The sequence below is a fragment of the Marmota flaviventris genome, chromosome 15 (genome assembly GCF_047511675.1).
Source record: "Marmota flaviventris isolate mMarFla1 chromosome 15, mMarFla1.hap1, whole genome shotgun sequence".
NCBI lineage: Eukaryota > Metazoa > Chordata > Mammalia > Rodentia > Sciuridae > Marmota > Marmota flaviventris.
In genome coordinates this window covers 33434525-33460860 of record NC_092512.1, presented here as the reverse complement: position 1 = coordinate 33460860, position 26336 = coordinate 33434525, and the positions used below count along the sequence as shown (strand labels likewise).

At 30.8% G+C, this 26336-nt stretch overlaps 1 protein-coding gene across 37 annotated transcripts in view; it reads left to right on the top strand.

The window, feature by feature from the left end:
* Positions 1–26336, top strand: part of Rims2 (regulating synaptic membrane exocytosis 2) — a 575440-nt gene that overhangs the window by 295174 nt on the left and 253930 nt on the right. For 21 of the 37 annotated variants that reach the window (XM_027949095.3, XM_027949048.3, XM_027948951.3 and 18 more), the window contains 6 exons: positions 10599–10666; positions 12464–12583; positions 14669–14768; positions 15787–15910; positions 17957–18003; positions 19321–19433. In XM_027949095.3, coding sequence (XP_027804896.2) covers positions 10599–10666; positions 12464–12583; positions 14669–14768; positions 15787–15910; positions 17957–18003; positions 19321–19433 — 572 coding nt within the window. Of the gene's footprint in view, positions 1–10598; positions 10667–10778; positions 10988–12463; positions 12584–14668; positions 14769–15786; positions 15911–17956; positions 18004–19320; positions 19434–25988; positions 26037–26336 lie in introns of all 37 variants that reach the window. The other 16 variants (XM_027948945.2, XM_027948927.2, XM_027949060.3 and 13 more) reach the window with 2 other exon arrangements.

Here is a 26336-nt window from a genome sequence, read left to right as displayed (position 1 = left end):
ACTACATGGGGTTTTTATCCTGGCTGTGTTATGTCCTAATGATTTGGTCTTGGGCTAGTTATTTTAACCTCTTAGTTTATTTTCTTCACTTGTAAAATGAATAACATTATTATTAGTTAGCTCTAGTGGTTATTGTTAAATAAGATAATCATGTAGAGTCCATATTATAGTTAAAACAAATTACTCCAAAACAGTGGCATACAGCATTTTTATGTTAAGCAAAACTTTATTTGCTTTGTTTATTTATTATAACATTTAATAGCCTCATGGTATCTGTGAGTCACATACCTTGTGGGGTTCACTCTCTGCTTTCCGTGCGATTTCTATACCTTGGTGGCTTCAGAGGAATGGATTTCTTACATGTTGGCTCACAGCCTATAAAACACAGATCACAAAAGAGTCACAAGGAAACCATGCTGTCTTTTAAACATAGCCATAGAGGGGGCTTCTTCAAAATTTTATTTTGGTCTTAGATCTTCCTGGGGTCAAGGAGGTGGGAAATGTAGACACCTGTCTCTCAATTGAGAAGTGTTATTGTCACATTGTAACAAAAGTATGTGGAATAGGATATGTAATGAATGGTTCAGCCATTGTAGGAAAACCCAATCTACCCTAGTGTTTATTCCAGTCCCTGACACATACTAAGCAGTCAATAAATGTCACTACTACCATTAAATAAAACCTGAAACCAAGACTCAATTCAGGATAATTATTTTAGGATGGTGGTGATTTTATAGTAATTTTAATGCATAGATATTCAATCAGTAATTCACTCAATTAATTATTATTTATTAATCACATGTTAGAGGGAGAGGGATCTTTACAAAATGTTTTGCTTTGTAAAATGATTGACTTAAAGTTGTAAGCCAGTTCATGGACAAGGTGGATTCTATCTTTGTCTTCTGATTAATAATTGTCTTTAAGTAACTGCCATGAATGAAATATAGTTATTTCATCATATCTATACCAAACATTTTCTTCTAGCTTTGTTATGTCTGAAATTAAAACAAATCCTATAATTAATGGCATCTTTTGGTTAAAACTGGCAGCATTTTTTCTCTCAGTATTACACAAAACAGTTTTTTCTAACATTTGATGAAATTAATTTTGTGAATTGCTAATAAAGATAATCAATTCTCAGAAATTTTTTATACTATGACACAAAAGTCCTATTCAGCTCATATTTTTTCCCTAGTGATATGGACGATTTATAGTAGCCATATTCCTTTCCATTTCCTCTCACATAAATAATTGAGATTGACATTAATTTAGATGCAAAGTTGAATCTATTCTAACTTAATATTTACTTTAAAAATTAAATAATTTATAAACTGTTTTTCTTTATCATTACTTGTGACACACTTTACAATTGTGTTAGAACTTCGTGTTTGAGAACTACTGATCTATATAATGAAATAATGTACAACTATTGATTTTGGGAAGGGTTATTTGCCAATATTCTACTACTTGCCATTTTCTAAATATATATATTCCTATAGTAGCCATACCTACTATATTAATATACCAACAGGTATTATATCTTATCTATCTATTCTTTTCTCTAATCTCTTCCCTTTTCTTTTTTTCTTTCTTTCCTTCCTTCCTTCCTTCCTTCCTTCCTTCCTTCCTTCCTTCCTTCCTTCCTTCCTTCCTCTTTCTTTCCCCTTCCTTCCCTTCTCTTTCTTTCCCCTTCCTTCCCTCCCTCCCTCCCTTCTTTCCTTCCTTCCTTCCTTCCCAGGGATTGAACTCAGGGGTACTCAACCACTGAGCCACATCCCCGGCCATATTTTGTATTTTATTTGGATATAGGATTTCACTGAGTTGCTTAGTGCCTTGCTTTTGCTGAGGTTGGATTTAAACTTGCAGTCCTCCTGCCTCATCCTCCTGAGCCACTGGGATTACAGGCATGAATCAATGTGCCTGGCTCTTCTTTTTTCTCAATAATTCCTTTTATCCTCATAAAATGCCATAATTTTTGGATTCCACAAAACAATTTTTTTATACTATAACATTTTTGAAGGGATAGTTCTTACCATCAAATTCTTGTCATCATTTAATGGTAACACTTCTGCCTTCCTAATGATGCATATTATAATGTACATAGTTCTAGGGGTTGCCCCAGATTCCTAAAGTCTGCGTATAGTTTCTTGCCACATGGGCTTTCTATTATGGCTGCTTATTTCATCAAGCCAGCAAAGAGAGTGTCTCAAGCAAGTTGACTAGCAAGGTTGAGTGTTAATAATATCATGGGAGTGACATTCCATCCCTTCCTACCACCTTGGTTAGGAACAAGACATAGGTCCCACACAAAGACATGAGGACCGTGAAGTGGGTATTACTAGGCACCCCCTTATAGTCATCTGCCCACATTCCAGTAGTTGCCTCTGAAGTAATTGTATGAAACATAGTTTGAAAACCATTGCTTTGGATAATATTCTCTTATTATGACTATTATTTTTTAGCAAGGTTTTGAATTTCCTTTAATAGTACACATTTTCCTTGGGGTGGGAAAGACACTCATATTACCAATTTTACTCACTATCCTATGAGGGAAACTGATCCTCCAGCAGGTTTCAACATTAATTCTCAAAATTTAGTTCCTGGAATATTTGTCCTGTGAGGCAGCTTCTGTGTGTAAATTAAGATTGTAGAAAACTATGTTATATAATCCTGTTAACAAAGAGTACTGTCATTACTACATTTAAAAAAATCCTGCACTCAAGAAATCTATTTAATTATAAATCAAGAGTTTTACAAACTTATTTGACTGGAGTACCTTTAAATTAATAAAGCCTATTAACATTTTGCAGAATTCTGTTGCATGAAATACATGTTGATCAATAGTATGCCAGCATATGGATACTGAGAAGTTGAAGAGAAATATTTCCATTAATATTTTCCATTAATAAAAAGAGAAATAAGAGGAAAAATAAAAGTATTATATTTGAATTTTCTCTACCTATTTACAATGAAAGAATTATTTTTAAGTTACAATAAAGATGAGGATACTATCAATATTAGTATGACCCTACAATTTGCAAGGAACTTTCATGACTGTAATCTTTTTTAAACATCTCAACAACTGTGAGATATCAAAATTAATCTCTTTTCATACAAATGAGAAAGTGAGATCTAATTTATTAAGTGACTTTCTCAATCACCAAATTGGCATGGATTGGAGTCAGTAGTTTAACATGGTTTTTATAGCCCTAGATGTAAAATGCTGTCCACATTCTTTGACTTATTTAGCTTGATTAAGTTAAAAATAAGGATGTTTAAGAATTCCATTTTATACTGTTTAACTTTTAGTAGCCTAAAATAACGAAAAACAGTTAAATAAAAAGTTAATAAACTTTTGTCTTACTAACTTAGGAAAAAACAGAATAAATAGAATAGCTAAACTGTTTTATCTATGTTTAAAATATAAACAAATACAAGGGGCTGGGATTGTGGCTCAGCGGTAGAACGCTCGCTTAGCACAGGTGGGACCCAGGTTCGATTCTCAGCACCACATAAAACTAAAGGTATTGTGTTGTGTCCATCTACCAAAAAAAAAAAAAAAAGATTATCTCTCTCTCTATTTAAAAAAATATAAACAAATACACAATGATGTTACTTTGTATTTTATGAGAGAAAAAGTGAAAGAGAAACATCTTAGACCTAAGATTTGCATCTTTTGATTATTTATAGCTAGGTAATCATTTTAAAATATGTTTAACTTGTGTAAATAGAATCATTGAATATCTTCATTAGATAGGAATTAGTGTGCTTTTACTGTGATTTCCTACCTGAAGCATTGATCTTCTCTAAAGCATGCTAACAAGTGCTACTCTGGCCTTTTATTCAAATACCTTTATTGATGGGGAAATGACTATGAAGGCAGCAACACATTATTTTTTAACTTTTTATCTGAAGTAATCATAGATTTGCAGGAAGTCGCAAAGACAGTATAGTGAGGTCGCATATACCCTTCACTTAGTGTTCTCCAATGATTATAGCCTGTATCTAAACCAGAAAAATGACACTGGGGTAATTTGTATACAGTAGTCGTCTTTTATCTGCAGGGGTAGATTCCAAGACCTCTAGTGGGTTTCTAAAACCATAGATACTATTAAATATTAAACTTTATATAATACTGTTTTTCCTATTCATTCATACCCATGATAAAGTTTAGTTTACAAATTAAGCACAATAAGGGATAACAATAGTTAATAATAAAATAAAACAGTGATAACAATATTCTGTATTACAAGGTGTTTGAGTATAGTCTCTTTCAACTGCCAAGGGCAGAAAGCATATACAGAGTGGATATGCTGGACAAAAGAATGATTTACTTCCTGGGTGGGACAAAGTGGAACGATATGGATTCCATCACACTACTCAGAACAGCAAATTAAAATGTGGAAATTGTTTATTTCCAAAATTTTCCATTAATATTTTCTGATAATGATTGATTGCAGGTGACAAACTTCAGAAAGCAGAACTACACACATGGGGACATTATTGTAGTTCTAGGACATTTTTCTTATATATTTAGATTTATGTAACCACTACTGATACAAAGATACAGAATTTTCATATCACCACAAACATCATCCAAATACTGCTTCTTTGTAGTGACATTGTACTCATCCCCACACCTCTGCCAACCACTAAAAAAAATCTCAAAATGTCATAGATTCATAAAACATTTTCTCAACAACATTGTGAGATTTTATTTTTCCATTCAGCATAATACCTTTGAGATCCATCCATTTTGTAATTATCCATATTTTTCCTTTTCATTACTCAGTAGCATTACATATTGTGGATACACAACAGTTTGTTTAGCCATTCACCTGTTGAAGGATGTTTTGAGTGCTTATGCTTTTTGACTATTACAAATAAAGATAGACTTTTTGATAAAATTTCTCTTCATATAAAGCATTCAACCTTTCATCATTAAGATCTTCACTTTGGGTTTTATGTTGTTGTCTCTTACTCATTTGATCAAGTTCCCCTCTATTCCTTATTTTTTATGTATTTTTTCATTGATGATCAATGGAAAGAATTATCTGATTTTCCTCATTTAACATTGATTTCCAAATATTGAATCAGTCTTGAAGTCCAGAAATAAACCCTATGTGGTCCTAGTGTGTAATTCTCTTTACATATTGCTGAATTCTATTTGCTAATATCGTATTAAGGATTTCCATGTCTATATTCATGATGGATATTGGTCTGCACTTTTAATGTTGTTTTTCATTTCTTTTTTATTTTGTTTCCCCTTTTTCATTTCTGATTTCTTTTTCTTGTGTGTAGCTTATTTGAACTTTATTTTGGAATTGCATTTTGATTTCTCTGAAGTGTTTTTATGTATATTTCTTTTCATATTTTGGTGATTGCTCTTGGTAATGTACTTAATAAACACTTATTAACTTCTACAGTGTTTACAATTAGCCAGTTTACATTAATTGTGAAAACTTTGTATTTAGGTTTCTTTCTCTTTCCATTTATGATGTAATCATCTTAAAATTTTCCTGTATATATTGAAAACCCACATCAGACAATGTATACTTTGTACTTAAAACACCAAATATAATTTAGAAAATTCAAGTGAGAAGGACAGTCTAATGTATTTATACTTAATTTTGCTTACCATGTTTTTCATTCCTTCTTGGTATTTACAGGTTTCTACTTTTTTGTTTCCCTTCTGTTTCCAGAACTTCTCTTAGCTATTCTTTTAGGGTAAGTCTGCTGGTGACAGATTCTCTTATTCTTTTGTTTGAGAATGTTTTTCATTCTTGAAAGATAATTTCATCATATTTAGAATTTAGGTTAATATTCATTTTATTTCAGCAATTAAAACATTGTGCTACTTCCTCTGACCTCCATTGTTTCTGATGAGAAATCTGCTGTCTTGCATAAAACTATTTTTCCCGTTAGGTAAGGTGTTTTTTCTCACTCCTTTTAAGATTTTCTTTTGTTATTTTTCATTTTATAATGATATATCTTCATGCAGATTTCTTTGTGTTCTTCTGGTTTATGTAACTACTACTACTACTACTACTACCTACTACTACTACTACTACTACTACTACTACTACTACTACTACTAGTACTATTACTTTCTCCTCCTCCTCCTCCTCCTCCTCCTCTTCCTGGTAATTGAACTCAGGGGTACTCAACCACTGAGCCACATCCCCAGCCCTATTTTGTATTTTTATTTAGAGACAGGGTCTCACTGAATTCCTTAGCACCTTGCTTTTGCTGAGCCTGGCTTTGGACTTGCGTATTCCTGCCTCAGCCTCCAGGGCTTCTGGGATTACAGATGTCTTGAATCTGAAATCTTCTATCTTTTGCCAAATTTGAGAGATTTCCCAGTTGTTATTTCTTTGAATACTTTTTAGCCCATTCATTTTCTCCTCTCTTTCTGGGGACACATGATATGAATGTGAAATCTTTTTGCTATAGTCTCTAAGGTCCTTGAGGCTCCATTCATTCTATTTTATTTTGCATTTCAAAATGAGTGATTTTATTTAGTTTTAGTCTGTTTTTGGATCAGGTGAGTTTTATTACTCTACCTTTAAAATCAATAATTGAGTCATTCCTCTATCCTTTCCATTCTACAGTACGTCCCATACATTTTATTTTAAATTTCAATTATTTTTTAGTTTTAAAATTTCCCTTTCATTTGTGTGTGTGTGTGTGTGTGTGTGTGTGTGTGTGTGTTTTAGTTTTGTTCTAGAACTGGAAATCCCAGAAATACATTTTTGTATTAAAGAAAGATATTATCTTAATTCTGCCCTTTGAAGCTATACAATATAATTATTATATAATATATGTATATAATTATACAATTATTTACAAATTAATTGTCCTGATAGTTTAAAATTATTTTCTATGTAATTTACATTGATTATGTAATTTTTATAGCAACACTAATTTTTATTCATTCTATAAGTGTTTATTCAGTGCCTATCATATATGACATCTTTTTTAAAGGTCAATCAGATGGTTTTGCTTTAGCTACAAATGGTTATGCAGTTTGTTTATTTACAGAGAAAATAACCACATTTTTGCCTTTTTAGTAGGTCACAAGCATAAGCAGGAGAAGAAAGATTGTGAGCTGAGTTCTTTAACCTTCATATAAATTATATAAGAGTTTTATTTACAGGCTTATCCTGCTTTTCTCTCTATTTCACTGATTTATCAATGCCTTGTTGTGGAACAATACACATTTTGAAAAGGCAACAGATTTCCTGAGATAAAAATACTCTGAGTTTTTTAAAAAAATATTTTTTAGTTGTAGTTGGACACAATACCTTTATTTTATTTATTTTTATGACGTGCTGAGGATTGAACCCAGGGCTTTGTACGTGCTAGGCGAGAGCTCTACCACTGAGCCACCACCCTAGCCCCAACTCTCAGTTTTTTGAGTGGCCATCCAGGAAGGAGCATAAGTATCCTCTGGGCTGGTCATCTTCATTTACTTCAGAGTGTTGTACTAAAATTCGGATTATTTGTACCATGAAAAGGTTGAGAGGCACGTCTCTGATTTCATAGGTTAAAGAATGAGGTTCATATACAAATTGTATTTTGTGTAAGTTTGTATATGTTTTCTGTATATTTGTATATGTTTTGTATATGTTAGTATATGTTTATATATGTTAGATAATATAGTTTCATTCTCCTTCACAAAGAAACTTTTAATTGTCTCCAGTGGCTCTCAATCTTTATTGCGGTCATCATTTGGAAGCCTTGTTAAAACGTAGATTGCTCAGCCCCCCTAATAGTTTCTGATTCACTGGGGGTGATGGTCAATAATTTGCTTTTCTAGAATGTTTACAGATGATGCTGATGATGCTACTTTGGGGATTTTACTTTGAGAACTGTTCATCCACATAGAAATCTTCTACTTCCTCACTTCCTTTGGTTCCTCAATTATTTCAGTCTGATTTTAATTTTTATCATTTTATCTAACTATTCTTTATAACATCTGCCCTAATCTTCATGTTGCAAAATCTAATGCAGACTTTCATTTCCTCATCTTATCTGATGTGTTGAAACCTATCAATATTGTCAATTTCTCTTTCCTTTTAGGAAACTCTTCTTTTTGGTTTGGAGACTTTTCTTCATCTCCTTTCTTCCCCCTTTCATTCTCTACATGCTCTTTCTCAATTTAATGTTTTCTTAAATCAAACTGTAAGTTTTGGAGTTAGTCTGGGTATTCACACATTCTTTTACCTTCTATTCCTAAATGGTCTCAATCCTGTCTATAAGATAATAATTTTCAGTTTATGTGTCTCAAGATTAAAACTGCTTTCTAAGGTTTATTACAGCTTGATTAATTGCTTTCTACATGCCTACTTGAATACTTATGAACATTTCAATTATTTACCCAGAATCAAATATTGTAGTTATGCATTTTAGTGTCTTGAAATTTATAAGCCTTACTGTAAGGTTCAATGAAATAGAGTAATCCCTTCTACCTTGTCCCTAACAAAAAGGCTGTTCTTTATGTTCTCCATCTCATAAATTCTCTTTTCTTTGACTCAGTTGTTAATGTTCAGAAACCTGTGAGTGAATCTTGATTAAAAAAAGAATACACACACATATAGTATATATTAGTTGTAGATGGACACAATACCTTTATTTTATTTATTTGTTTTATATGATGCTGAGGATTGAACCCGGTGCCTCACACTTGCTAGGCAAGTGCTCTACCACTCCAGCCCCTCTTCAATCTTTTTTAGCATTGTATTTCTACCCCTAAATTCCTCAATACCCTCTCATTTTTTATTTATCTTTTAACCATGTGTACTGCCATCACCTTTGTTCAGGTTATAATCATGTTTCCCAGGGACCACTACAAATGCCTTTTAACTTTTGGTTTCTTCCATTCTAGTCTCTATACAGATATACTTAGAATTACCCGTTAAAATATACACCCCCCCCCCACACCATTCACATTTAAAATAATTTTTTTTTTTTAACTGGAGATTGAACTCAGGTGTACTCAACCACTGAGCCACATCCCCAGTCCTCTTTTGTAGATTATTTAGAGGTAGGGTCTCACTGAGTTGCTTAGTGCCTCGCTTTTGCTGAGGCTGGCTTTGAAGTTGCGAACCTTCTTCCTCAGCCTCCTGAGCTGTTGGGATTACAGACATTCACCTCCGTGCCTGGTTTGTAACTTTTTAAAAATGGAGTATAACTTCTCATTCTTCTAGTTATAAATGATGTGGAATTATACTGGTCATGTAGTCATATATGCACATAGGGTAATAGTGTCCAATTCATTCTACTATCCTTCTTACCTCCATACCCTTTAAAGCGTAAATCAGATCATGTACCAATTTTGCTTAAAATCCTTCAATGATTGAAATTTATAATCTTTAACATGGCATAGAAGTACCTATCTGTTAAGTGCAGCCTTACCAGTTTTATTTAGCATGATATTCTTCCTCTCATTCTTTTTGGTTTAGGCACACTGGTGTTTCTTCCATTCTTTTACAGTAGCTAATGTTAGTTTTTCCTTGAATGCTCTTTCCTCCATTTTTCATCTATTTCCTTACATCCATTAGGTCACATCTTTCTGTTCTCATCCTAAACTTCTTTACATTAGAGGTGTTTTGTAACGCCAGAATATCAATTAGACCTTATTATACCTTCACATAGGATTTTGTTTTTTTCCTATTTGAACTGATAATTTATTGTGTTTAAATGTTTTGTAAGCATGTTTCTTTGTTTTACCCCTCACACTAGAGTTTAGCACAATAAATAGAAAGTGAAGGCAGTAAATATTTTTAAATAAATCAAAGTATAAATAAAGTTTCAAAACATATGTTTATATACAGCCTTAAAAGTTCTTTCAAATATGACAAATAAGAAACACATTAAATTCGTAAAATGAATTTTCATTTTTAGTTGCCAGTTACAAAAATTATCTGACAAAAAGATTTTTTAAAAAATGTACTTTTTACAAGGATACAATTTCTGAAAAAAGTTGATGAGTTATTTCAAAGTAATATTAAGTAATTCATGATATTTAAGTAGTTTATTTCATTTTAACTATTATAAGTTCAATCTTTTGTGTAACCAATTTTTTAAACACTCAAATTTTTGAGGAGGTTTCACTATTATATAGAATATGATACTGCATTCAAGGAACAACATTTAATTATTTGGATTTTGAAATGGTAGTTATTGGCAAACCACTGTTTAATTTTTTTTTAAATGATCATTAGTCTTTGGAGAATAAACTCATGTCTTTAGGTCAGTATGGGGGAAAATAGCACAAGAAACAGATATAGCCAAGAGTCTCTTTTTCAGAATATCCATTTTTTTTTTGTTTTGTTTCTATTCTTGTTTATTATTAGCCTTTTTTCTTCTTGCGGGGCTTTGTTTTGTAGGGTCTGTCCAGAGTACATAAACTTTGTATTCTGCATTCTATAAATTTTATTCACTTGAAATCTTAGCTTTCTCTTGGTGTATGTAATGAGTGCTAAAGTTCCTGAAACCAGACAGGATCACACAGATTAATATGTTTATAATGTCTCTGTCTGTCCTTTTTTTCCGCCGTCTCCTTTACTGCACTCTTATCTGTCTGACTCTCACAGGAGACATGGATTACAACTGGTTGGACCATACGTCTTGGCATAGCAGTGAGGCTTCCCCAATGTCTTTGGTGAGACATGTGGAGCCTTACTATTTAATTTCCGTTATCATTTCACTTTTCCTTTTTATTTATACCTTTGCATGTTTTCTTTTTTGTATTTTTTTTTATCCCATACCTGTAGGGGACAGTCAAAAGGGAAAAAGAAAAACTAGTGAGCAGGCAGTTTTGTCGGACTCTAACACCAGGTCTGAGAGACAAAAGAAAATGATGTACTTTGGTGGCCACTCTTTGGAAGAGGATTTGGAATGGTCTGAACCTCAGATTAAGGACTCTGGGGTAGATACCTGTAGTAGCACAACCCTTAACGAGGAGCATAGCCATAGTGATAAGGTACTGAGATTGTGGAGCCTGCCTTTTAACCTGCTCATTTGGTCTTCGTTTGCTCTCTGTCACTCATTAAAACAGAACATACTAAAAGGACAGGGCATTTCAAGGGTCAATGTAGCATTTCTTAAGGTGCAGAAAAGAAAAACAAAATAAAACCAAACAAACCAACCAAAAAAAACCTCTTGCTTGCTTTGCTGTTTTTATTGTTTGACAGCATACCAAAAAATAAGTAACTGAAAATAAAACTTAGGAACAAAGGAATGGTTTGTCTATGGTCGGATGAGAGAATTTTGTAATGTTATTATAAGCCACAAATAATGAACAATTGTTTGGATTGGCTTATTTAATTGCTTCTATATATTTTCCTTGGGATGAAAATTAAATTTTAATAGTTTGAATCCCAGGCAAAAGGCAGATAATTGGGTCTATTTGCACAGAAAAAGTTGTTTTTCTTTTTTCCCTTTCACTGTCATTTTGCTCTTTTGTTTTATCAACACAGCATTTTAATGTATTATTAATTAGTATTAGAGCCATTGCCATCTGCTTTGATATTTATTATTTTTGCTTTTAGTATAGTGAAACTTTTGAAATCTTTTACCATATAGATGTGATTGAATAGAACTTGTGTTTTGCCTGCTAAATTTTGCATGAAGATATGCATGCTATTTTAGGTGACTGTGAAAATACTATGATTACACAAATCATTTACTTTGATATTTACCCTGTCATTCATAATGGACTGGGTCATTATTTGTAGAGGCCTTAGTTCTGCATTGAGAGAAATAAACTACTAATATTTTCAAGATTACTTAGCAATGGATACCATTGAATTATCTACTAAAGGTAATTTACTAGATAGGCCAAAGACTTGAAAGAACCAGTGAACTTCGATGAAATGAGAAATACAAATCTTTGAATGAAAGCTGTTTCTCTTATGTAAAATCAAATCAGTTGGAAAGTTATTGGAGCTTGTGTATTTTTTAAGAATTTTAATCAAGAAACTTATTCAAGAAAACCTTTATTATGGCTTTAGATTTTATGTTTTAATAAGATATAAACTTTTAATTTTATTGTAATACAGTCTTTTAAAATCTGTTTCAAAAGTGTTTTAAGAAGATTCTCATTTTTAAATGGATTCAACTACATAAAATTTCAGCCTGTTAATTTTTAGTTAATCTTCAGCCTATAGAAATGTTAAAGATTTTAAAAGTTTTTCCACATTTTGTAGAGCTATATTACTTCAGTATTGTTTCAGAGAACCATAAGAATTCAGCAAAATTGAATTTTGCAAAAAAATCTCTATTATAAAATTGAGATTGCAAGGGTAAGATAGTAAACTTTTCTAATCGGTTTTGGAATGTAAATTGGTTTGTGTAATCATAAAGGGTTAGAGTTCTGAACTTAGAGAGATTGTACAATTAGAGATAATTTGTTATAAAAGAACATTAATTTTTCTTATTTGTTGATGCAATATGTTAGCATCCTGTGACCTGGCAACCATCTAAAGATGGAGATCGCCTAATTGGTCGTATTTTATTAAATAAGCGACTAAAAGATGGAAGTGTACCTCGAGACTCAGGAGCAATGCTTGGTTTAAAGGTATGTAATAAAATGTGTGAGATTTTGGCTCTATACTCTTTTACAGATTTATCAGGAAAAAATATAATAACTTTCAACTCATACCAATTTAAGGGAGTTCCCCCCCCCCACACACATTTTCAAGATTCCTCAAATTCTGTCACTCATTATCCCAAAGTTTTTATTTTCCAAGTATTATTTAAGAAGTTGCAATTATTTCACAATAATACTCATGTATATAATTTTGAAAAACAATGATACTATCTGATTAGAATAAATTTGAATCTTATATACAATGATCAAACTTATTTTACCTTTACATTTTGCTCTTTAAGTCTATATCTGTGTTTATCTTATATTAAAATGATAATTTTATTTAGGTACTCTATATACAGAATAGGGAAATGTAATATGTATATTATTCAGGAATATGATTTTGTATTAATGTAGTAAAGTTTTTGCATGTGTATGTGTGTGTATGAGAGAGAATGCTGTTGAAAGTCTGGAAACATAAAAATAATTATGTTAGGAGATTAAATATGAGTATTGCTTTATATTTGACTGTTAAATAGCAGGGAATTACTTGGTAAATGAATAAGCTATTTGATTTTATGCATCTAATATAGACAATTAAAAGCTGAAATGAAACCCAAGTAAATTTTTAGAGTTAAGCCATTGCTGTAGAAGTTGTACTGTAGAATATAAATAATAACAGATACTAGAAAAATTTGGATGTAGGTGGAATTGGGCAAGTAACATTTATGGGTGGCTGCTGTGTGACTGGCACTCATCTGAGCATTTAACATCTGTCAGCTAATTCAGCACTTAGAACAGATGAGAAACAAGCTTATAGAGATGTCATAATTTATCCATGATCACAAGATGATGACAATGGTGGGATTTAAATCCCCATCTGCCCAGTATAGTGTTAGAGCAGTGTGGTATAGAGGTTAGGCAGTCTTGGCTTAAATTTCAGTGATAGCAGTTGCTAGCTACATAATATTGGCAACTACTCTTAGTCTTAGATTCCTCATTTTCCCAGTGCTGATAATGCTATTTATTAGATTGTTAAAATGAAATTTATTGAAGCAGTATGTAAGCATTTAGTACAGTATCTGACATACCATAAGATTTCAATAATACTACTAATAATAACTGTAGATAGCATAATTAATTATTACTGTTAAAGTTTGATAAGTCAAATTTTTTAAAAAAATTTACATGAGTTTGTAAGCCCACAAGACATCTATATTTAATTTTGAAATATAGGACTAAATAAGTATTAACTGAATTGCAGCTGAGTGTAATTATGGAAAAAATACATGGAATAAAATAAATCAGTGAGTTTTAAATTTAAATATCTTTCACCCAATTTAGAAGAGAAAACAACTATTTAGTTGTTGAATTTTGTTAGTTTTATTTGCTTTATCTGCTATGAAGTTAATATATTGGTTAAATGGCAGTTGATGAGAAGCAAAACATTAATTTTGTAAGAGGCCAGCTAGTATCTTACAGGTATACTTATGCTTCCATAGCAGTATTCTTAACATTTTTAGAAAAAGCGGGCTGCAAATGGTCTGCAAGTTTACATTGCTTTTGATAAAATTAAGTATACCTTGTTATTTTCCCAAGAAAGATCCATCATCATTATTTACATAATCATCATGCCTAAATACATACTAATGAAAATTTTGTAGCATATCATAATCAAGTAAAAGTAACAACATTTGTATTGTAATATTTTAAATTTATAACAAGAAATTTTAATATAATTATATAGTACTATGACAACATGTTTTGAGAAATTACAAAAGTAAGAATTATCATAAGGACAAAACTTGTAAATGGTTAAGTTATTTTTAAAGGTATGTGACATTTTAACAGATAATAAATTAAATTGTAGCATATTTGGAGTATGTAAAAGGAGTTAGTTCTTAGGGAATGTTTTAACTTCCTAATAGCAATGCTGAATTATTTAAGAAATGATTTTCAACACATTAAATTTGTTGTAGAAGCTGCAAATTGTTCCAAATATTTTTAACTTGAATTTTCAAGCATATTCACTTTAACAATATGACAACTTTAGTGCCTTCCTCTTTTAAACAGGTTGTAGGAGGAAAGATGACTGAATCAGGTCGGCTCTGTGCATTTATTACCAAAGTCAAAAAAGGAAGTTTAGCTGATACTGTAGGACATCTTAGACCAGGTAAGTTTCTTCTATTGGTTATTTATATTTAAAATATTAAATGTTCACTGGGCACAGTGGTGCCCACCTGTATTTCCAGCTACTTAGTTGATTGAGGCAAGAGAATTGCAAGTTCAAGGCCAGTCTCAGCAACTTAATGTTTCAAAATAAAAAATAATAATAAAAGGGGAGAGGGGCTGGGGATGTGACTCAGTGGTAGCGAATCACTGTGTTTAATCTCCAGTATCACCAAAAAAAAGAGTTCATTATGAATAGTTAAGAAAAAGTTGTCCTCATTTAGAACTGATTTGACCAATGACAAAGAGCTCATTTCACTTAGATATACAGCTTTACAAATGAATGGAAAGTTTAATCTAATATGACTCAAAAAAGAATTTTTATGTTTACTGATTTTTTTTGCTTGTGGATATTCTAATCAATATCTAATAATAATTTATTTTGTTTCCCATAACCTGATTTTTCTCTGGAAAAAAAATTCCAACTTAGTTTGGAAAACTAGTTCATGGATTAATGCTTTTTTTTCTAAAATGTGTTACTATATGTAACTTCATACTCTTGGAGAAATCCTTGAGTGCCTTAAAGAGGATTTGATAAAATGGTAATTATTAAGATTTTTACAAAAGAGTTTCAACAAGGGAAACCCATTAAAGAAAACAGAGTACTTGGTTATGTGAACGCGCTTGTGTGTGCGCGCACACACACACACACAGTACAGAGTCATAAAACCTTTAAAGAGAAAATTGATTTTGATTGTTGTCTACAATTAAAATTTCCATAACAAATCAAAAAATGATAACTTTAGTGTACTTTTTTTTCTTCTGACTATATCCTTTTGGTGAAGTATATTAACATGACCGTTAAATTTTATGCCATTGGGATTATTTTTAGTGTGGGTTTTATTCCACAGTGCTGATTTTATTCTGTAGTGTTCATTGAACTTTAAAGGTTGATTTTGTTTTGAGTACTTTTTTGGGACTTAGGGTTTTTTTTTCTGAGATTATTATTACTGATACTGTAGGTGATGAAGTATTAGAATGGAATGGAAGGTTATTGCAAGGAGCAACATTTGAGGAAGTGTACAACATCATTCTAGAATCCAAACCTGAACCACAAGTGGAGCTTGTTGTTTCTCGGCCTATTGGGTAAGTTGGTTTCAGCACTTGACTTTGTGTAGACTACTCTTAGGTAATTCATATTGTACCAATGCAAAATGTCTTTCTGCTTTATGAAAATAAATTATTTCTAAGACAATCACTTTTCCTTTTCTTTGCCAAAGACATCTCAGTTAAAAATCATCACTTCATCTGATTGTGATAGACTATACAGTTTATTACAAAAGAAAAAATAAATAAATGTTGTGTTAATTGGCTTTTTATAACTGACCAAAATACCGAACAAGAACAACTTAGTTTATTTTGGCTCACAGTTTCAGATGTTCAGTCCATTGCCTGCCAAATTACTTTGGGTCCAAAGTGAGGAAAAACATCCAAGGCAGCAGGGCATGGAGGGAGGAGTGCTATCTGCTCCTGGTGGCCAGGAAACAGAGAGAAAGAGAGAGAGGGAGGGAAAGGGGCTTCAGGAAAGATGAACCCTTTTAGGGCACTTCCTCTGGTGACCAACCTGCTTTAGCCACACACCCTCCTTGTCTATTCTTACCACCTAGTTCGTCTATTCAAATTGGGATGAAGTAATTAGGTTACAGCTCTCATAATTGCACCTCTGAATGTTTTGCATTAGCATAGGAGCTCTTGAGGGTACACCTCATACTCAAACCATAAGATGCCTTTTATTTTGATTATCTAGCAACTAAATGGATGTCTATATTCATTTATAAGGGAAGTAGACTATGGTAACAATTTTTAAGGTTAAGTTTCACAACTATAGTTTTCTACATTGTAAAAATGACAATCATCTATAGTCTAGAAATTTTAAATATATATTTTTTCAAAATACAGATTTCAATCCAGGAAAAAAAAGAACTAAGGGGGATATAATTCTCAGATGCAGGAACGTGTTTAAGGAAAACACTCTCTTTAAGGAATGGTGATTAAAAGTACTGAAAATAGACAAGTATTCTTTGATTTGTAATTTATTGCCTATGGATTAAATAGGCGATTTCCAAAAGTTGTCAATAAATATCATTCTTCAACTAGAATTATAAGAATTTCTTATTAAATATTATTACCTCTGGAGAAGCTTATATTCTAGGCATATGTAAAAGATTGTACCTCTGGCATACTTATGTCAAAATAAAAGCAATAGAATATTATATAAAATGACAGTGAATTATTAAATGCATATTTGGGAGAGAGCAATCCAGAGTGGAGGCTACAGAAATTCTTTTGTTGTAGAACATGAGTGCCCCGTTTTTACTCATTTAGGAAATGATTGGACTGTATTATTTTGATCTCTTTCTATGCTAGAGAAAATGATTTAGATTGGTAACTTAGTTTTATTGAAATGTTCCTTTCAAAGTAATGAATTTAGCACATGAAATTATACCCATTTTTTATTTGTTCATACATAGTTTTTTAATATGGTAAAATTGCAATTATTTGCTTAGTGCATTAATCAAATGTATTTCTTGGTGTTAAAGTGCTCTTAAATCATATTTTTGTTAAATGTTCAAATAATTTATTCTTTTTATTCTGATATCTAATCTTCCCATCAAATAAGTATGTGTATTTTTAGTGTGCTTATAGTGAAAAGGTAACTTTGAATGTCCCAGTAAGAAATATGTTTGCCGTTATTACATTTATTTTTTTAACTACAATCTGAATATCTAATTTTTGTTTTGGTGATATTTTTAGCTTCAATGTTATTGATTTAGATAGAAGGTAAAAATAAAGACTAGAATAGAATTAAAATGTATCTGTGAAATTTACCTTGTTGAATACAAAAGTTTTTTAGAGTGAGTAATTATGTAGTGAGTCACAAAGAAGATAACAGATAGGTTTTTATAAATCTACAAATGCATATGCTTTTTAATTTCTTTTAAACATTTGACATTAGTCCAAACCACTTATTAGCAAAAAAAGACTTTTTTAATTTCTTATTTATATAATAACTCAACAACACACAGGTTTTTCTTTGTTTTACAGTGTCCAATTATTATATAAGTAGATAATGATTAATATAGCCATTACATTAATTATTGAAACAGTTGTTTTCTTTTTCTATCATTTCAGAGATATACCTAGAATACCTGATAGCACACATGCACAATTGGAGTCCAGTAAGTTTTATTTATACTAGAAGAAATGTTATTAATAATGTCACTTATCAAGGTCAGATAAAGTATTTTGTCTATTAATACAAAGTAAAAAATATAATGGCATTGTTATCAAGTATACAATCATATGAAGATAGAAAATTTAGTATCATTCATATCACTGTGAGGAAAAGTATAGAATTTTATAATAAGATTATTTTTAATTAGACTGTCTTTAATGTGGATTTTAGATAGCTTTATTAAGGTGTATCACAATAAACTGATTGAATGAAGGTGTACAATTAGGAACTTTTGGCATACATATGTATCTATGAATCCATTTTCACACTAAAAAAATCATAAATATACCCATTGCTCCCAACTGTTTCATCCCCAACATTTTCCTCAATTTTAAAATTACTCTTGTAGACTCACTCTCAGTAAATAGAAGAAGAATGTTTGGGAAAAACTAGTGAATAATTACATTGATTCTAATCTACATTTGTGGAAAACAGAATAATTTTTCTGTTTCAGCAATAAAGCAGTATTGGGACAATAAATATACAAATTTACATAATTTCAAATGTGTACTTTTTATTTCTTATTTATGAGTGTTGTTAATGTTCAACATATGAATTTTTTCCCGAGGAACTAAGGTTCTTGATTGATTATGGCATACTGGGAGAGAGGAGGACAGTTGCAATTTTAGATACATCAATCAGGTAGACCAAATTGAGGAAAAAGATTGAAGCAAAAATTTGAAAGAGTGGTTACCGGAGGGAAAATTTTTTCAGGTTCAGAAACCAGACATAGCATTGGCTGTATGGCAGGAAAGCCTAAGGTGCATTTAAGGAAACTTAACAAGGCCATTGTGACTAATTGGAATAAGCAAGGGGGAGAATGGTAGAAAGAGGATACCAGAATTGGAGAAAAGGGCAGCAGAATTGCATGTTTTATAAGTCACTGTGGAGACTGGCTTTTCCTTTCTGTCAGTGTAATTTATTAGATTCTTCAAGAGATAGTTTAAATATCACCTACTGGAAACATTTAATAATTCTGGGATAGTCTGGTACTTATTTTCTTAGCATTTAAAGTTTAGACTCTCTATAAGTTGCTTTATTAATTGATGTTTTGATTATTTTTCCATTTCTATTATGAACATTTTATTATCTTATTGTAAGATATGAATATAGTGCACATAACAGAATAAGTATATTTTTATATGCAAAAGCAAAACCTATAAGTTTATTTGTAACATAAAATGACATTTCAACAATATATCCTAAAGATTCTTAAAAAGTAAGAGGAGCCATTTTTATTATTCCTTATGTATCATTTCAGGTTCTAGCTCATTTGAATCTCAAAAAATGGATCGGCCTTCTATTTCCGTTACCTCTCCCATGAGCCCTGGAATGTTGAGGGATGTTCCACAGTTCTTATCTGGACAACTTTCAGTATGTAGTCAATAAATTAATTTTTCTTTATGGAATATTATATTGTTTTTAAAATATGATATGTTAGGTTTTTGTAAGCCAAGTTTTTCCTAGAGCATAATTGTAATTTAACCATCATTGTTCTCATTGTTATTAATTTTAGCTAATTGAAATTCAATTTTGAATGATCTTCATAGTGCCTTCTCTATTAAAATTAAGTTTTGCGTAATTATTGACAGATTTTATGAAGACACTAACTATTTTTTTCCTTAATAATTATTCTAAAACTCAGGTTATGATTTTTGCTCTATATTTTAAAATGACTATAAATTGTCAAGATTTTTAAGAGAAATAAATGTTGTGCTGTACAAAGCTACTACTTAAGATAAAAGTAACTTTATATATTCTTACCTACTTTCAATCTTAAGGAAATTTGGGGCTTTCTGGGTGCGGTGGCGCAGCCTGTAATCCCAGTGGTTTGGGAGGCTGAGGCACGAGGATCCCGAGTTTAAAGCCAGCCTCAGCAAAAGTGAGGTGCTAAGCAACTCAGTGAAATCTTGACTCTAATAAAATACAGAAAAGTGCTGAGGATATGGCTCAGAGCTTGAGTGCCCCTGAGATCAATCCCTGGAATTCTCCTCCACAAAAATGAAATTTGGCATGAATATCATAATAATGATTAGATTTTAAATATTGCTCTGAAATATAAGGATACTGGAGATTTTCTTTGTCAACAGAGAAAACCAAATATTGGGGAGACATATAGTAAATTTCTTGAATATGCTAGGTAATTTCACATTACGTGATCTTTCTTTTGTTCATTTTCTGATCAAAAGATAAAAGTTCAATAACATTTTATGCTATATCCATATTAGAAGAGTTTTGCAAATGTAAGTCCTCACTTTTTATTATTTTTCAGTTGTTAGAACATTTTAGTATATTTATTCAGTTTTATTATCCTTAATGTTGATGTTTACTTAACTTGAAGTTTCATGAATATTAGAAAAGTATTTAGATTCCCCTAGTCTAGACTTTGAATTTTGGTTGAAAATATTATAGTTTAAACTAAAGTATCTTGGACTGGTATATCTAGAGCAACAGAAATAGCTTTTTGTTAAATCAGCTAAAACATTTCTTTTTTTTTTTTTAAAGTGGGAGATGGTATAGTGTTTGATTTTTCTGAAGCATTTTCATTTAATTAAAAGGAAATATGGGAAGATAATAAAAATAAAAATTACGATCTTAAAATTATTGAAGAAGTTATTAGACATGTCTTTTCTGGAACTATTTTGATCACAAAGCTGATAATAACAGAAAAGTTATGCAAGAAAGAATAAGGAATACTGTTAGGAGATTTTGTGTGTCTCACTAAAATAAGCTCTTCCCTTTATTATTTTCTTTTCTCTTTTATAAGTAGACTTAACTTTTTCATTTGAGCACCATGGTCTTTTTTCCATTCTCTACAATAAGTTTCTACTTATTGTCTTACATGTATTAACATGTATAGTTACAACAAATTTATGTATTTTTTCTACCATCTTAGAAAACATTAGTGGGTTAGGTATTGTCTTTTATTATGGCTCCGTTTAAATAGGTCATCTTTAAATAATATTTGGGTGGGTTATGTTAGATGATTCTAGTTCATAAATAAATCTGTGTGTGTATATGTGTGTTTGTGTGTATGTGTGTGTGTGTTTATGTGTCTGTGTGTGTAATTAGCTTGAGTTGGTTGAGGGAGGAGCAAAAATTGAATTTTCATAATAAGAATATGTTTTCTCCTATATTCGTATACAAATTGGAGTAGAAGGGGAAGGTTAGGAGTATAGGGCAGAGATTCAGACAGATTTCAAAGGTAGCTAATTGTCCTTATGGTTCAAAATTAATATGGTAGGAAGGCGAGGGTGCTAAATATTTGGAACAATATAAAACCAAAAGTTTCATCTCTAAATGTACGTATAATGATATAAAGAATTTTAGATTTACAAATGATGTTGGTTTAAATCCACATAATTAAAATTTAATGTGTATCCCATTTTCTCATTTTCTTACGAATTTGAAGGAATATGCTTTAGCATGATATTTGTGAAAGTTCAACTGCATATGTTTTGAAATTACACATACACACACCACATCCCTGTATATAAAAGATATTAATTATAAATATAATACCTATTTATTATAGGTAGGTGGAAAATATAAAAAAATTAAATAAAAAATAAAAATCACCTATAATTCTGATACCATCATTTAACCAGTCACAATATATAAATCTTTAAATAAAAATAATAAATTTGTACATCCTGTTGTACACCTTTTTTATGTAATAGCATATTATAAACTTTTTCTCATCTTAAAAATTTCTGATAAAATTGGGCTGGGGTTGTGACTCAGAGGTAGAGCACTTGCCTAGTGCGTGCGAGGCCCTGGGTTTGATCCTCAGCACCACATAAAACAACAACAACAACAACAACAAAAAACAAACAAACAAACAAAAAAACAAAAAAAAGTTAAAGAAAAAAATATATTCTTTAAAAAATTTCTGATAAAATAATTTTAGTAGATATTTAATGCTTCATTTTAAGTTTAATTCATATATCATGTAATATCATATATGATTTATTTTATATTGCTGATTTCACATTTTCATTATCATAAATATTGATGCCATGGAAATCCTTGAATCTAAATCTTGCATAATTTTGCTGGGGCCAATTTATTTTGTGAGAATAACTTTCCTGAAGTAAAATAACAACAATATGAAGTATAAAGTAAAAATTTAAGATTATTGAAGTCTATTCCAAATTTTTCTACAGTTTTTTTAAACAAATCAATGTCCAGTCATCATCAGGGTCAGAAATAGTACTATTAATACTACTAATATAGTACTTGTCATCAGGAATAAAAATGAACAAGATAGAATGGTTTTTACTATCATGTAACTTACTAATTTTAATTTCAACCTTTGCATCTAGGAAAACACAAGTAAGATGCTATTATGGATATAATATTTTCCTTCATAATCCTATCTCTACCATTTTGGAACAATTTTGCTATATTGAAAAAATGTCTATATACATCACTCCTAGGGCAAGTTCTTGAAAGTCTCAAGGCAACATTACATTTCTGTTTTCTTACATTTTATCTTTGTTTTTTTTGTTTGTTTGTTTTTTGTTTTCAGTGGGATTTTACTTGGCCCTATACCAAACTTACAAAATCATGAATTACTAATGCTTGAGAAAAAAAGATAATTTGTATAGTATGTGAGCTGACCTTTCTAATATATTTGTTAGTTCATGGGCTGATATTTTCTCAAATAGAAAATATACATATACAATTTCTTGTTTACATGTTTATGCTTCAGTCCATTTTTTTTAAAAAAAATTTGTACACAACTTATTTTCTCTACAGACTTATTATGTGACTGCCAGTATTTTAGGGTATAAGTGTGAAAGTGTCATTAATGTATTTTGTGAAAAAATCAGCTTGAGTTCAGGTTTATGCCACCTGGACTGTATGTTAGCCTTTTCAATGACAGCACTCTTTTGTTTTCATTCTTTTTTAAAAAAATATGTGTTTTAGAATTTAGCAGTTTATGCCTTCAGAAGATTATCATTATAAATCTTAATATTTTAAAATTAATCTATAGTCTTTGTCTAATTTTAAGATAAAATAAAACTTTTGTTTTTTTTTAAAGTGAGAAAAGATTCAGAATCCTTTCTATAGGAACTCAGAAATTGATTCTATTGACAATTTAAAAAAATTTTAATATGGATTCTATGATTGATTTATGGTTGCAAAGTTTCCACAAGTTACTTTAATATTTTTGTGACTTTATTTTTAGTAAATATTGTAAATATCCATTTTATATTACCATTTAGTGGTAATAAGTAACTTCAGAGTAGTTGTGTGTCTTTATATTCTCTTGGAAACTGGGAGCCTTTAAAAAAATGTTCTATAAAGTTTTTCCTCTGAACTTTAATCTTTTATAATTCATTGTCATAACTGTTATTCTGGAAGTATTGCATGAAAGACAAGATAGGTGTACAGAAGTGACAAAAATGCAAAATAGATCATGGTGTACAAATTAAAATCTTTCATTTATATGGAGCCAGAATTGTAATAAACATCACATCTTTCATGCTTGAAATAAATGAATTAATAATAATTACCAATTACAAAGCAGCACAAGTACTTCATTATTCCTATCTGAGATACCTAGACTCCATAGAGATAGAAAGTGCTCAGTGACTGCCAAGGGATAGTGAGACAGGGGAATGAGGAGTGATTAAAATACAGAGCATTTTTCTGGTAGGTGATGAAAAAGGTTTGAAACTAGGGAAGGGTGATTATTCCATAGCATCAGAAACTCAATGATTGCCACTGAATTGTATATTTTAAAATGGTTCATTGTATATTTTATGAATTTCACTTGAATTAAACCCCACCAAATTCTAAATATATTTTTACAGTCACTTTAATGTATGGATGCCTGGGTGAAGATTCAGTTTAAAAAGGCTAACTTCAGAAATCTGTGAATTGTCAGACTGAAATCATTTTAGAAGTAGAAAAATGTTTAAAGGATTAATTTATTTCAAATACTATTCCTTTTAAAGTAAATTTTTGGTTTTTTGAAGTAATATTTTCTTCCAAAATATTTCATTTGGTTAGAGCAAAATAGGTGGAAAGCCAAGGAAAATAAAATGCATTTCTAGAGTACGTTGGTAGTCCATTTGTTCAGCATGTCTAGTTAATCTCTGTGAATTTCATATACCCCTTCTTCCATTTGCTAAAGAATTATCTGCCCAGGATATGCAGACAGATATCATAAACACACTCCGCATCTGAGTACTTCTTCCTATGGCCATATGGCCATATGAAAAGGAAGATAGCTTGGATTTGAGACTTTGGTCTTTGGAGGGAGGGGGGAGATATGACTCATAATTAAATAATGTCTGCTTTTCTTTGGGTTTTAGGTTTATATCTTAAATAGCATCTGTCCAATGATAGTTGAATTGGGCAATAGTCCACCTATTCCTCACTGTTTCCGTGTAGCAGTGGAAAAGACAGAAAGAAGCTTTTAACTATTTATAACTTGAAAGAAGGAGACAAGAGAGACATCTGTAAGAAATATGAGGAATGGGATGGAATCTTGGTGAGAAAAGCAGAATTAAATGTCTTAAAATCCATTCTCAAATCCAGAGATACACATCTAGTTTTGGTCTTGATTTAACCATTGACATGCCTGGATTCTGATTATTGTGGTATCTTTTGGGAATGGTTTCAAAATGAAAGCAAAAAAAAAAAAGTCAGAAAAGAAAAGAAATTTTATTCTAAGAATTTGAAATAGAGTGTTTTTAATCAGAATGGGACTCCACTTCCTCTCTTTACATTATCTTGTGTTTTGAGTACAGGCAAGTACATCTTTATCTTTTTTTATGTCTTTGTTTCCTCATCTGCAAAATTGGGGATAATAACAACTAGCGTTGTTGGTAATAGGAGCCAATAAACTTGCAAAAAGTTGTCATTAAAGGCTTGAAAAAATATTAAGTCCTGTATAAACAGTAGTAATGAGATATTGTCATTAATCAGCATGATTAGTAATAAATAATAGTGTCTCCAATTATAAACACTAATTGTCTGAAGATGGTGTTTAGTACTAGAAACTGGTATAGATTCTTAAAATGTGAATCATGAATTAATTATGTGCATCCCAGCACACTTTTATCTTAATGTGCTTTTTTTTTGTTTGTTTGTTAAAGAAATTCTAAAACTAAGTTGGCTAAATTTTTTTGTATGGTTAAATTTACATCATTTTGGAAAAGTTACACAATTACTTCCACAGATGACTTTTTCAATAATAATTCTATAATACTTTTTTTAATCTAACTTCTTTTTGGACTACACTTTTTTCCTAGGTACAGTTGACCCTCCATATCCATGTATTTTGTATCCACAGGTTAAACTGTGAATGAAAAGTATTAAAAAAAACCTGTACTACACATGTTCAGGCTTTTGTCATATCATTATTTTCCTCAAAATACAGTATAATAACTATTTATATAGTAGTTACATTGTTTCAGGTATTATAGGCAATCCAGAGATGATTTAAAGCATAAGGGAGGGTGTGTGTATGACATTTTCATAAGGAACTTGAGCATCAATGGATTTTGTTATTTGCTGTGTCTTGGAACAAACCTCTATGGATACCAAGGGCTGTAGAATGTAAGAGTAAGAGTAAAATCTGAATTTTTTGATTCCTGGGTTATATTTACAATCATTCTTTCAGAATATACAGGCCCAAATATGTTATTTTATCTTAATTCCTGTTATGTTGACTACATTTTAAAATCCTGATTAAATAAATATAATAGTTTGTATAGTTTTAATGTATCTTAACATTTATCAATATTAATTTACTTATTAGAATTATTTGATTTAAAAAAAGTAAGTTGTCATGAAAATATTGTATTTAAGGGATAGTTCTATGTCTTTATTTTTACTTTTGGTCTTTTAGTTCCAGCGTGTTGTCCTTTTTGGTTTTGTTTTATTGCTTTTTTCTTTAATTTTGCTTACCAGAGCCAAAGCCTTAGTAGAAGAACAACGCCTTTTGTTCCTAGGGTTCAGGTAAAGGCCTTGTCTGCCTGACAGAAATTAAATTGTGTTTTATCCCTTATTTGTATGTTTTTGGAAAATGCGTAGTAGGAAAACTTGTTTTGGTATGTTGCTCCAAGTCATATTATTGACTTTCAAATCATTTGATGAGCCAGCTTGTAAAAGTTCTGCATGGGGATTAGAATTCTGAATAAAAATTTAAAGAGACAATCTCTGTTAGTGATTTTATATGATAAAATAAAACTTTTAGGTTTCAAAGTGGCATTTAATATAGATATATTTTATATTTCAGTTAAATATGTAACATTATAG